Genomic DNA, 12,650 nt, shown 5'->3' with positions numbered 1-12,650 from the left:
CAACTGTAGAATCAATAAATACAAAGCATTGCACATTGTGTATGAGAGGATATAAGAGAACCTCTTCAACTAAGAGTAAACCATTTCTGGAAATCATCTTTTTTTTTTTTCTTTTAGCTTACAATATTTACTGCATACCCCACTATGCCTACAATGATATGACAAAATAAATTGATGCCAATGTTCTCAGAGAAAGACTGTAAACTATTTTCACAAGTAATCAAAACTGCTATGAGAATAAAAGTTATCTCTTCTAGAGGCCAGTTCTTATCTTTTAGGCCACCTGCAATTCATGGTTACTTTGTGGATGGAAAAACTGGAGCTCAGTTGTGAATGGTTAGGATACCAGAGGGAATCCCTGGATGGTGGAAATATTTACTGTGCTCAGCTGCTAACATGAAGGTTGACAATTCAATCTCAACCAGAGGCATCTGTAAAGAAAGATTTGGTGGCAAATACCTGCAAAACATCTGCTATTGCAAACCCTATGGCACCCAATTTTATTATCACATACTTGGGGTCTCCATGAGTCTGAATCAACTCACAGGAAACTATTTTCTTTACAGGCTGACAATAAGGAAAGTAATACTTAGTGTAGCAAGTATATTATATGTACTCATTTACACTTAATTACAACCGTACTAAGTAGTCACTAGTCATCCTGGGGTGGCACTGTGGGCTAATGTGCCAGACTGCAAAGCTGTTTGAACAGCAAAGTTGTCAGTTCAAGCTCACCAGCTGCTTTTCAGAAACCCTATACAGGGTCGCTATGGGTCAGAATTGACTTGATGACACTTAACAACAATAACAACAGTCATATAACTGTTATGCCAGGAATGACAAGTTAAAGAGAAATGGTGTTGCATTCATTGTCAAAGAACATCTCCAGATCAGTCATGAGGTACAACGTTGGCTGTGATAGGATAATATCCATGCACCTACAGGGAAGACAAGTTAATACCACTGTTATTCAAATTTATGCACCAACCACTAAAGCCAGTGAGGACCAAATAGAAGAATTCTACCAACTTCTTCAATCTGAAATTGATCAAATATTCAATCAAGATGTATTAATCATTACTGGTGATTGGAATGCAAAGGTTGGTAACAAGGAAGAAGGATTAGTAGTAGGAAAATATGTCCTTGGTGATAGAAATAATGTTGGAGAGTGCACGATAGAATTCTACAAAATCAATGATTTGTTCATTTCAAATACCTTCTTTAGACAGCATAAGAAACAACTATACACATGGACCTTGCCAGATGGAATACATAGAAAGCAAATTGACTACATCTGCAGAAAGAGACGGTGGAAAAATTTCCATATTATCAGTCAAAATAAGGCCAGGGGCAGATTGTGGAACAGACTATCAACCGCACATATGCAAATGCAAACTGAAAGCTGAAGAAAATGAAAACAAGTCCACGAGAGCCAAAATATGACCTTGAATATATCCCATCTGAATTTAGAGACCATCTGAAGAACAGATTTGATACAGACCGAAGACCAGAAGAATTGTGGGGTGATATCAAGAACATCATATAAGAAGAAAGCAAAAGTCTTTAAGAAGACAAGAAAAAAGGAAAAGATCAAAATGACTGTCAGAAGAGACACAGAAACTTGATCTCCAGCATAGAGATGCTAAAGCAAATGGAAGCAATGAGGGAGGTACAAGAGCTGAACAGAAAATTTCAAAGGTCAGCACGGGAAGACAAAGCCAAATATAGCAACAAACAAAAAAATGTGCAAAGATATGGAGTCAGAAAACCAAAAGGGAAGAACACACTCAGCATTTCTCAAGCTGGGAGAACTGACGAAAAAATTCAAGCATCAACATTTGCTATTGAAGGGTTCTATGGGAAAATTATTGAATGATGCAGAAAGCATCAAAAGAAGATGGAGGGAATACAGAGTCACTGTACCAAAAGGAAATGGTTGATGCTCAACCATTTCAAGAGGTAGCATATGACTAAGAGCCAATAATCCTGAAGGACGAAGTCCAAGGTGCATTGAAGGAATAGGTGAAGAACAAGGCACCAGGAATTGATGGAATAAAAATTGAAATATTTCAAGAAAGTAAGTGGCACTGGAGACACTCTGTCATCTATGCCAAGAAATGTGATAGACAACTCTCTGGCCAATTGGCTGAAAGAGATCTGTATCTGTGCCCATTCCAAAGAGAGGTGACCCAACGGAATATGGAAATCATCTTTGCTATCCCATGTGAGTAAAGTTTTACTAAAGGTAGTACAGAAATGGCTGCAAGCATACACTGACAGAAAATTACCAGAAGTTCAAACCATATTCAGAAGAGGACATGGAATGGGATTATCATTACTGATTTCTGATGGATCTTGGCTGAAAGCAGAGAAGACCAGAAAGATGTTTACCTGTTCTTTATTTATATGTATAGGCTTTCGATTGTGTGGATCATGACAAACAAGGGACAACATTGCAAAGAATGAGTATTCCGGAATACTTAATTGTGTTCATGAGGAATCTGTGCATGGACTAAGAGGCAGTTGTTTGAACAGAACATGGGAACACTGAATGGTTTAAAATTAACAAAGATGTGCAACAAGGGTTGTATTCTTTCACCATACTTATTCAACCTGTATGCTGAGCTAACAATCCAAGAATCTGGGTTCTATGAAGAAAAATGTGGAATCAGGATTGGAGGATGACTCATTAACACCTGCAATATGCAGATGATAAAACCTGGCTTGCTGAAAGTGAAGAGGACTTAAAATACTTATTGATGAAAATCAAAGAACACAGCCTTTGGAATGGATTACATCTCAATGTAAAGAAAACAAAAATCTCATCACTGGACCAATAAACAGCATTTTTATCAATGGAGAAAAGATTGAAATTGTCAAGGACTTCATTCTTCTTGGATCAACTATCAACACTCACGGAAGCAGCAGTCAAGAAATCAAATGACAGATTGCATTAGGCAAATGTGCTGCACAAGACCTTTTTGAAGTGTTGAAGAGCAGAGATGTCAGCTTGAGGACTAAGGTGCACCTGACCCAAGCCATGGTATTTTCAACAACCTCATATGCATGCGAAAGCTGGACAGTGATTAAGGAAGACCGTAGAAGAATTGATGCCTTTGAGTTATGGTGTTGGAGAAGACTATTGAAATTACCATGTGCTACCCAAAGAACCAACAGATCTGTGTGGGAAGAAGTGCAGCCAGAGTGCTCCTTGGAGGGCAGGATGGCCAAACTTCTTCTCTCATACTTAGGACATATTGTCAGGAGGGACCAATCACTAGAAAAGAATATCATGTTTGATAAGGTGGAGGGTCAGAGAAAAAGAGGAAGACCCCCAGTGAAATGCATTGGGAAAGTGGCAGCATCAGTGGGCTCCAGCATGGCAACAATAGTGAGGTTGGCTCAGGACCAGACAGTGTTTCGTTCTGTTTTTCATAGGGTCACTAGGAGTCAGTATTGACTCAATGGCACCTAACAACAAGAAGTCATATAACCATTTTGTAGATGAGAAAATTAATGCATAGTGAGTAAGTAGTATGTTCTACATCATAATATATGTTGTTGTTGTAGTTAAGTGCTGTTGAGTCAGTTCCGACCCATAGTGACAATGTATAGGGCTTCTGAGCAGCAGCTGGTGAGCTTGAACTGCCAACCTTGCAGTTCAAATGGCTTTGCAGTCTGGCACATTAATCCACAGAGCCACACCAGTACTCCACATCATATATATGTGGTTGTAAAGTGCCGTCGAGTCAATTCTGACCCATAGCGACCCTGTAAGTGTTTCCGAGGAGCAACTGGTGAGCTTGAACTGCCAACTTTGCAGTTCAAACGACATTGCAGTCTGACGCATTAACCCACAGTGCCACACCATGACTCCACATCATATATATATAGGCCATGGCAAAGTTTGATTTAGTATTTAGTAGGACATGTCTTCACTGTTAACCTATGCACAAGGTCCAAAAGACCATCGCTATTTTTTTTTTTTTTTAACAAGCAATGACTAATGAAGATTATTCTATTCATTTCCATTACCTGATAAGGATGAAAAACACTAATGAATATGTATTACAAAATAATCTCTTTGGGGAGCGGAAGGCTGAATAAACACAAAGTTGTTTTACAGAACATTTTGGAATGATTGAGTAAAGATGAACCAGGAGTCCTTGAATGTAGGGGAACGATACTGACCCAGCTTCTTAGCGTTTTTGCCATGATATTAACTAAAGATAACGCCATGTTTGCATAGTCCCAGTGATTGAGTTCAGTAATTAAATTCCTCTTTACTTAGTCTGTAACACTAGTCTGGAGATACTCTTGAGAGTAGATCTTGAAATAGCTTTTCACATTGCTAGCAGACAGAGATGACTTCCGTGTTAAGTAGTAGCTATCACTTGTGCAATCTGCCCAAATAATTATTCTTAAATCACTGATTTAATATCCAGCAATGTGCTGTGCTGCATTCGTGATCCCCATCACATCAACGCCATATTGCAGAGTTGATTATTAGACAGCTAGTAAAAATGACAACAACAAAAATAATTCTCCAACATGGATGTGCATCAGAATCACCAAGGGAACTTGCTAACCTACAGGTGTCTTTCAGACGATTACCAGGTTATAAAACAGATGCTGTAAGTTAGACCGATTTATAAACAGAACTATGTATTTCAATTTCAATAGATGTCTTCTTGGCCCATTTTCTGTCATAAGAAGTATTTTTAGATTTATCCCTGTACTTCCTTATCTATGTGAGCACTAACAGGTAATAAGAACTTAACATAAAAATGAGTATGATGGTAACTCTGTTGGAAGGAAATAAGTGTGTTATGAAAATGAAATGCAAACGAATTGTTTTTTATTTCGGCTTCCCAGGTAGCTCATTTGACAGTGCCTTGAACTTTTGGCTTCAAGGCACCCATGCTCCCAATGTGTTCACTACTAAACAAGTAGATGAGAAGGCAGGAGACATACTGATAATATCATCCTGAAAATTTCCAGGTTTTTTAAAGACAAAAATCAGATGCAGATGATAGTTTGCAATCTTAAACTTTATTTTGTGTGGTACAGGAAGATAATGAATGGGTACAAAGAAAACATGATAGAATGTCAAGTTGAAATCTCCAAAATCTCCCTGGGGGAAAACAAAAACAGAAAGTTCTGGTTAATTTAAGATGCTATAGTAACAACACTGACAGTTAACATTTGAATAATTAGTCTACCAAACCTGTGTTCTAAGTGCTATGCATATACATATATATTATTATGGTAAAATATACACAAGAAAACATTCACCAATTCAACAATGTCTACATTCCATGACATTGATTATATTTTTCACATTGTACCACCATTAGCACTGTCGTTTTCTAAATTATTTCACCTGCATCAGCATAAATCCAGTCCCGTAAACAAAAATCTGTGCTTGACCTTTTTTTAGATCCTCACAACAATGACATGAGGTTATATTTAAAAGATGAGAACTTGTATTTCTACATAGTCAATAGTTTGCCTTGCTTGGCCTAAATAAGTCTCTTATACATGTTTTAATGCTTTCTTTCATTATCTTTTTCTTTAAATGGGGGCAAGAGAGGAATCGCCTGGGGTGCAATTCTTCTTGCTTATTTAGACTAGAACACAGGGAAAATCCAGCAAACCTAGGAAGAGACTGATTGTCTCAGGGTTGCCTGGCAGTAGACTGGGACCGGTCCCATATTTGATAGTTCAATGTCTTCCTTAAACATGAAATTCTAGAAAAGGTTTTAATGGGCCAGGATTGCAAGACTTCTTTAGTGGGAATTCGCTAATTATTCTGGAATACTGAGATGACATAGCAGCTTGGCAAGGTTGTTGTCCTCAAGTGCTGTGGAGTCAATTCTGACTCAGAGAAACCTTGTACAGGTTTTCCAAGGAGCAGTTGGTGGATTTGCACCACCAACCTTTTGGTTCGTAGTCCAGTGCTTATCTACAGCACCACACCAGGAGATTGAGCTCCTGCAAAATGGACAAGTTCTCTCTCATTCATGAAATTCAGTGATGGGCTTGGTGGCACAGTGTCCTCAGGACCCGTCTGGAGGATGGGGAGAGCCAGTTGCCTTGGACAATCTCCAGACCCCATGGACTCTATGGCTAGCACAGATGGTCAGTGGCAGTTGTGCATTTTACCTGAACAGAAGACCTGAATATAAGCAGCAACCCAAGTTACAGTGCGGACTTAGGTTCGTCATAGAAAATTAAAATGCAAATGAGATTGCGAACATGACAAAAGCCAGGGAAAGAGGAATTAAGTTCCAAGAATAGAAATCCAGCATTTTTCATGCTAAGCCTAGGAGGCCGGCTTAATCAAATGTTCAGCGAACACTGATGATACTGACCCTGTGGCCAGCTTGCTTCAAGCTTCACAATGGAAAAAACAGAGAGAGTAGGGGCAAGTGGTCAAACTTGGCTGGAAGTGAGCTTTTTACATTTTCTCTTTGTGTGTGTGCCAGAGAAGTCCCAATTTTTAATGCTGGCAAATCCTCTTTGGAATTGAATTTTCTTTACTTATGCTCCCCTAGGAGCCCTAGTGGCACGTGACTAAAGCACTTGATTGTTCAAACCCCCCATCTGCTCTGTGAGAGACAAATGTGGTCATCAGCTTCTGTAAATGTTACAGTACAGGGTAACAGTGAGTCCGAACTGACTCAATGAGAATGGTTTTTTGTTTTTTTGTTTTTTGTCCCAGTGGAAAACCCAATCACCTTATATAGAGGTGGAATCAGCCTATAGCCATCACTATGTGAAATTCACAACTTGTGATTTTCTCTCTGTGAAGACTTGTTGAGTGAGGTCTGCAGTAAGCACAGGATGAGCACATTAAGTAGGCTACTCAGCGATTTTCACTGAATTATAGGGAATTAGAAATTTCCAGCTCATATTCTCTGCAGTAGGAGCTATGGTCTACATTTTCAGACCACCAAAAGAATCCAAATGTAGGTGAAATTATATTAAGTGATCTTATCATTTGCAACATCTAAAAGAAGGAAATAAAGGCACATCGCACTCTACAGTGGCCCTGAAATCAGATCTGATTATGAGTTCCTCACTGAAGTTCTAACAGGCCTGTCTAAACTTCAGGAGTTAAGGGCCTCTAGAATGGTGTCCTGGTGTGGAGCTGTGGGTTAATGCGCCAGACTGGAAAATCATCGGAACTGCAAGGTCGGCGGTTCAAGCTCACCTGCTGCGCCTCAGTAACCCTATACAGGGTAGCTATGGGTCAGAATCAGCTTGATGGCACTTCATAACAACAGAATAAACAAACAGAATAAGCATAACAACATAATCAACAGACCAGTCCCTATGAAAGAACATCATGTTTGATAAAACAGAGGGTCGGAAAACTTTCTGGGAGATGTATTAGCATCAGAAATGCAAAAATGGCACCACACACATCAAAGATCACCAAGATTGCTTAAGACTGGGCAGTATTTCACTTTTTTAATACATAAGGTCACCATGAGTCAGAACCAGCGAAACATCACCGAACAAGGTTAGTATAGACAGGAGTGCTGACCAGAGGCAGATGCATTTTGGCTTATTGTATTCCATTTTTAGAAATGCCTTTTGGAAAGAACTCTGACTAGAAAACTTGAATTCAAGCATCTCCTGTGCCACTCATTACATCAGGGTTGTATCATTGGCGAGTTCAGTGCTCTGAGTCTTAGCTTCTTCACATGTCAAAAAGGCTTCCTTCAGTAGACAGTTGAGCACTTGGCAAGCTTTATATTAGTATGGATTAGCTGAAGGAATTTTCATCACTGTTAGATGCAATAGCATTGTTTTATTATCGTTAAATTGCTGCAAAGCATCAGAATAGAGTCTTCAAAGATTGACATGACATTCCATGGCAGTTTTATATTTGATAAATATCAATTGCCAAAGTATCAATGAAAGATTTCTGAAAGGTTTTGTTAGTTGATTTTTTTGTCGTATCCTGGCCTTGAAAGACAACTAAATGTATTATTTCAAGTAAAGATTAAGGAACTCTGTTCTACTCAGTCATAATTCTATTACTCAGACATATCCTAGGACGAGTATTCGTACTTAAAATGCTCTTCAGTATGTCAGCCGGTCTGGAGTGGTTTGTCAGAGTTAATCACATGGAATGGCTCATATATCAGGTAATACGAGCCTACATGTCCCACAGAAGCCTTGCTGAGTGACTGATGGCCTTTTCTGTCAAGTTTACCAAGCCCAAAGACTATTAATGATCCATCAAAAGACTTCAGTGGCCCACAGTGAAAATAGAGCTTGTTGTACCTGGAGAATAGATTACCTCATTTTCCTGGTAATCTCGATGCCAGCTCTTCCAACTCTAAGAATTTGTGGTCAACAAAAAGTAACCATAGGAAGTAGGGGCGGGAAAGTCGAGTAATGAAATATAGGCAGAAAGATGAGCAGGTACTAATAATGCTACCTTACAGATTCGAAGCCCTTTCCAAAGGTGGGCTTTCATATACATAAGTTCATGCTGACACTATTGGGCATGCCTGGAGAAAAAGCTTACTCCCATTTCATAGAAGAGGAAGCAAAACAAATGATCATATTAAAAGTAAAACAAACAAACAGTTGTTTCTGAATTGCCTCATCCTCATGTGGTCAGACTAAAGCCGCTCCACAGGGTTTCAGGGGTTGAGATCTTTTAAAAGCAGACCACTAAGTCTTTCTTTTTAGGTGCCTCTGGGTGGACTTGAAGCACCAGCCTTTTTGTTAATAGTCGAGTGCTCAACTCTCCATGCCAAGTGCAACTTATCCAGGATAACAGAGGTTCAGAAGATGCTGAAACTCATGCTAGCGCAAGTGACAGAGTCAGAGTTTGAATCCTAGTTCAGGTTTTTTCTTATTCTTGGCCAAAGAAATCACAGCATATGGAAGGCTATAACCAACGTGTTCACCAACACTTATGGAAAGTGATTTTCTATAATCCATATGTGGACCAACACTTACCAAAAATGGATTGATGAAGCCCTGGTGGCGTTGTAGGATAAGTATGGGACTGCTAACCACAAGGTCGACAGTTCAAACACACCAGCCACTCTGTATTAAAAAGATGAAGGAGTCTTCAAATGTTTGGGTCAGCTCAGCAAGGACAGACTTTGGAGACCTTTTCTCAGCCACTGCACCAGTTGGGATTATCAGAGGTCACTCTGAAAGAGGGTAGAGATGTCAAGGGAATTCAAAACAAATCTTCAACTTGAAAGGAAATAGAAAATGATGAGACTACATATTTAGATCATAAAGAAAAATGATTACCTTTGATTCCAAGAGAAAGTTAATTTAAAACGAATTCAAGTTCCATTGTACATCCAAGAAAAAGAAAAAGAAAAACAAAACCCAATACTGTGGAGTTGAAGCATGTCTTTAGTTGGCATAAATGAAAGTCACCATTGCTTTTTTCGGAGATTCTTGTTATTGGGATTAATTGCACCCCCTGGAAACATATGTTGTAAATTCTCATCTTTGTACCTTTGACTTTAATCCCGTATGTGGAAGGTTTTCCTTTGTTAAGTTAGAGATGGATGTGGCATGTGTCTTGAATCAGTCTCCTTTGACATAGATAAAAAGTAGCAGATTAGGCAAGCAGAGATGGGGAGAAGAAATGCCATACTACATGAGCATCACCAACGAGTGAAAGAAAATAAGTAGAAATCAAATACTTTCCCCCAGAGTCTAGAGAGACAGTAGGGACTTCTAGTGTCCTAAGCAGTGAGCAAATATGACTTTGTAAAAGTCATCCACTTGCGGTCTTTCTGTTCTAGCAGCACTAGAGAACTAAGACAGCATTGGCACTGAGAAAAGAGGATGCTATTCAAACAAATCCCTATGATGTGGAAGGGGTGTGGAATTGGGTGAATGGGTAGAGACTGGAGAAGTTTTAAAATGTCCAGCAATAAAAGCCTTGATTTCTGGATTTCTGTGAAGAGACTTTGGTTTTATAATGAATGCCAAAGCCAGTTCTAGAAAGGGATCAGAAGGGCAGCTATAGAGAAAGTCTCCATCATCTCAGAGAATACATATGGCTCCAGCAACAGAATGGTGCTAGGTGAGTGAATGCTAACTGTGCTTCCAGTGAGGCTTCAAAAGGAAGTGACGAGCGTGTGATTGGACAATAGAGAAAATGTGATGTTTTGTATGTAATGGCAAATAACTTCTCTGACTCAAGTTCAGGTGTCAGGTAGAAAGTAGAACTTGAGGCCATTTAGATACTTGGCTGAGGGAATTCCTGAGTAAGATCACAAAGTGGCAATTTGTCGTAGAATGTAAGAGGAAAGAGATGGACCTAGAAACAAACCGTGAAATATGAAGACAGAATTTCAAGATTTGGAAAATTCTGCCATACAAACTAAGGTCACATGTCCTAGAATGTTCACCAAGGATTAGCTACACTATCTTGTGTTAGAGGCATTAAGCCTGTGACTAATGGTTCTAACCAGTTAACATAGTAGAGAACTCATCAGCTTAGACAAAGGGGACAGAGAAAGAACAAAAGGAAAGAACATCATTTGCCTCTTGGAATTCTACATACAGGAAACAGGGCAAAGAAGCTGTACCTGTTGTCCTTCAAGAAAAGGACAGTCCCTTGGAGCAGATCAGTGATCAGCAGAACTATTGGAAATAGTTTAGGAAACAGTCTTGTCTGTTTCAAAGGGTAGGCCCATGGTCTCCTGGATCTTAGATTGTGTGATCACAGCCTCCAAGTTTCAAAGAGTTTGCTCTTCACTAACTCTGTTCCAGAGTGTGGAGATGCCATTAAAGTGTGCCAGGGGAGACTGGGGTACTGCCCCAAGCTGAGAAGATAGGCCTGCCATTTCCAAGAGACAGAAGAATAGATCTTGCTAGGACTGAATACATGGGGTCCCCACTCAGATTAGGAGCATGGGGCCACCCAAAGTGGAAGGGGACTCCTGGTGTGGTGCTGTAGGATCAGCACTAGACTGAAAACCACAATGTTGACAGTTCAAACCTACCAGCGGCTCCTCAGAAACCCCATACAGGACCTCTGTGAGTCAGACCAACTTGACAGAACTTAGCAATACCAACAAAGTGGCAGAAGTATAGAGGTGCCACCCTAGTGGCTCTTGAAGGTGGAGCTAAAGTCCAGGGCCAAGGGGACTCCAGCTGAAATCCAGAGGCCATGGCCAATACCCAGAGATATGAAGAGAGCAGATTAGGCATAGAGAGAGAAACAAGCAGAGACAGGGCACACCACAGAAACATCACCTATGAGTCATAGAATAGAAACTGAAGACAAGAACCTTCTTCCAGAATCAACAGAGGAACAAAGTCATCCCCTAGAATAGCCACCCTGACTTAGGACTTCTAGATTCCTAAGCAGTGAGGAAATAAATCTCTATTCTTTTAAGTCATTTACTTGTGATATTTCTTTTAGAGAAGCACTAGATAAGTAAGAAAATGCTCATTCATAGTTATTGGAGAGGAAAATTTCAGAGATTCACTGATCCTGGTTTAGGACACTCAAGCTTTTTTCTTTTTATAATGCAAGTGTTTATTAGGGGCTAAAAGACAAAAATCTTTAAAGGTTGAAAGCTAGTCATTAAGAAAATTTACTCAAATTGTATATCAAATTGTATATCAAACTAGAAGTTGGAACCATTTCAGTTAAGTATTTAGAATCTCTTCCCAATTGGAGCTTCCAAGTTCAGGTGCCCACTGAAAGAAAAAAATGGTATCGATGTTCATAGTCCATAAAAGAAAGCAATAACATAAAACTTGGTTCGTTTTTATACATGAGTTTAGGTTTTCCAAAGAGGTATTGATTACACAGTACAGAGGTGGTAGAGATTGTCCATTTTAGGAATTGTAAATAAAAGTTACAACATGGTTTTTGACAACTATGTTGTTAAGTGCTGTCGAATTGGTTCTGACTCATAGCAACCCTGTAATAAGTTTTCTGAGGATCAGTGGGATAAACAGTTGTGAACTTAGAGACTTTATCTGGAAAAATACAATTGCACATGCTGAAATTAGAGATTTGATATATTATTATTACTAACAATTGTTCACTTAAAAGATTCACAGTGTACCTACTAGATTCTAGGTCTGGGTGAATCAAGGGTGCCTATTTGAACCCTACCAGTGGCACCACAAAAGAAAGGTCTATCTATGATCAGCTTCCATAAAGATGACAGGCAAGAAAACTGTGCAGCAGTTGTACTCTGTAACATGTGGGATCACCGTTCATCGGAATCAGCTCTACAGCGAGTGTATTTATGTATACATAAAGTCCTTGACATTGTAAGATGAGCACTGGACTGCTAACCTAAGCTCAGAAGTTTAAACCCCACACCAAGTGTGTGTGTATAAATATATATATATAAAGTTCTTGACATTGTAACCCAAGGTCAGAAGTTCAAACCCCCCCACCAGCCGATCTTGGGTCACTTTCAGTTGTAATCAACTAGATAGCACTTAACCACCATATATATACAGAATCCTGGTGTGGTACTGCAGGACAATGTACTGGACCGAAAGGTCAATAGTTCAAATCCACCAGCCACTCCTCTGAAATACTAGACAGGGTTGCCATGAGTCGGAACCAACTTGACAGCTCTTTTTAACAACGTAACTGTATGTATATATCTGTAAATATA

General features: G+C 39.4%; 1 protein-coding gene across 3 annotated transcripts in view; it reads right to left on the bottom strand.

The window, feature by feature from the left end:
* GRM7 (glutamate receptor, metabotropic 7) overlaps positions 1-12,650 on the bottom strand; it is a 1,560,849-nt gene that overhangs the window by 75,488 nt on the left and 1,472,711 nt on the right. Inside the window, exon 10 of one of the 3 annotated variants that reach the window (XM_006846629.1) lies at positions 6,136-6,165. The exons of the other annotated variants lie outside the window; for them this stretch is intronic. Coding sequence (XP_006846692.1) covers positions 6,143-6,165 — 23 coding nt within the window. The 3' untranslated portion in view covers positions 6,136-6,142. Of the gene's footprint in view, positions 1-6,135; positions 6,166-12,650 lie in introns of those variants that run through there. 3 annotated transcript variants of the gene reach the window in all.

Source organism: Chrysochloris asiatica, unplaced genomic scaffold (genome assembly GCF_000296735.1).
Source record: "Chrysochloris asiatica unplaced genomic scaffold, ChrAsi1.0 scaffold00028, whole genome shotgun sequence".
Lineage (NCBI taxonomy): Eukaryota > Metazoa > Chordata > Mammalia > Afrosoricida > Chrysochloridae > Chrysochloris > Chrysochloris asiatica.
Note: the sequence above shows the minus strand (reverse complement) of the source record. Positions and strands in the feature narration are given on the sequence as shown.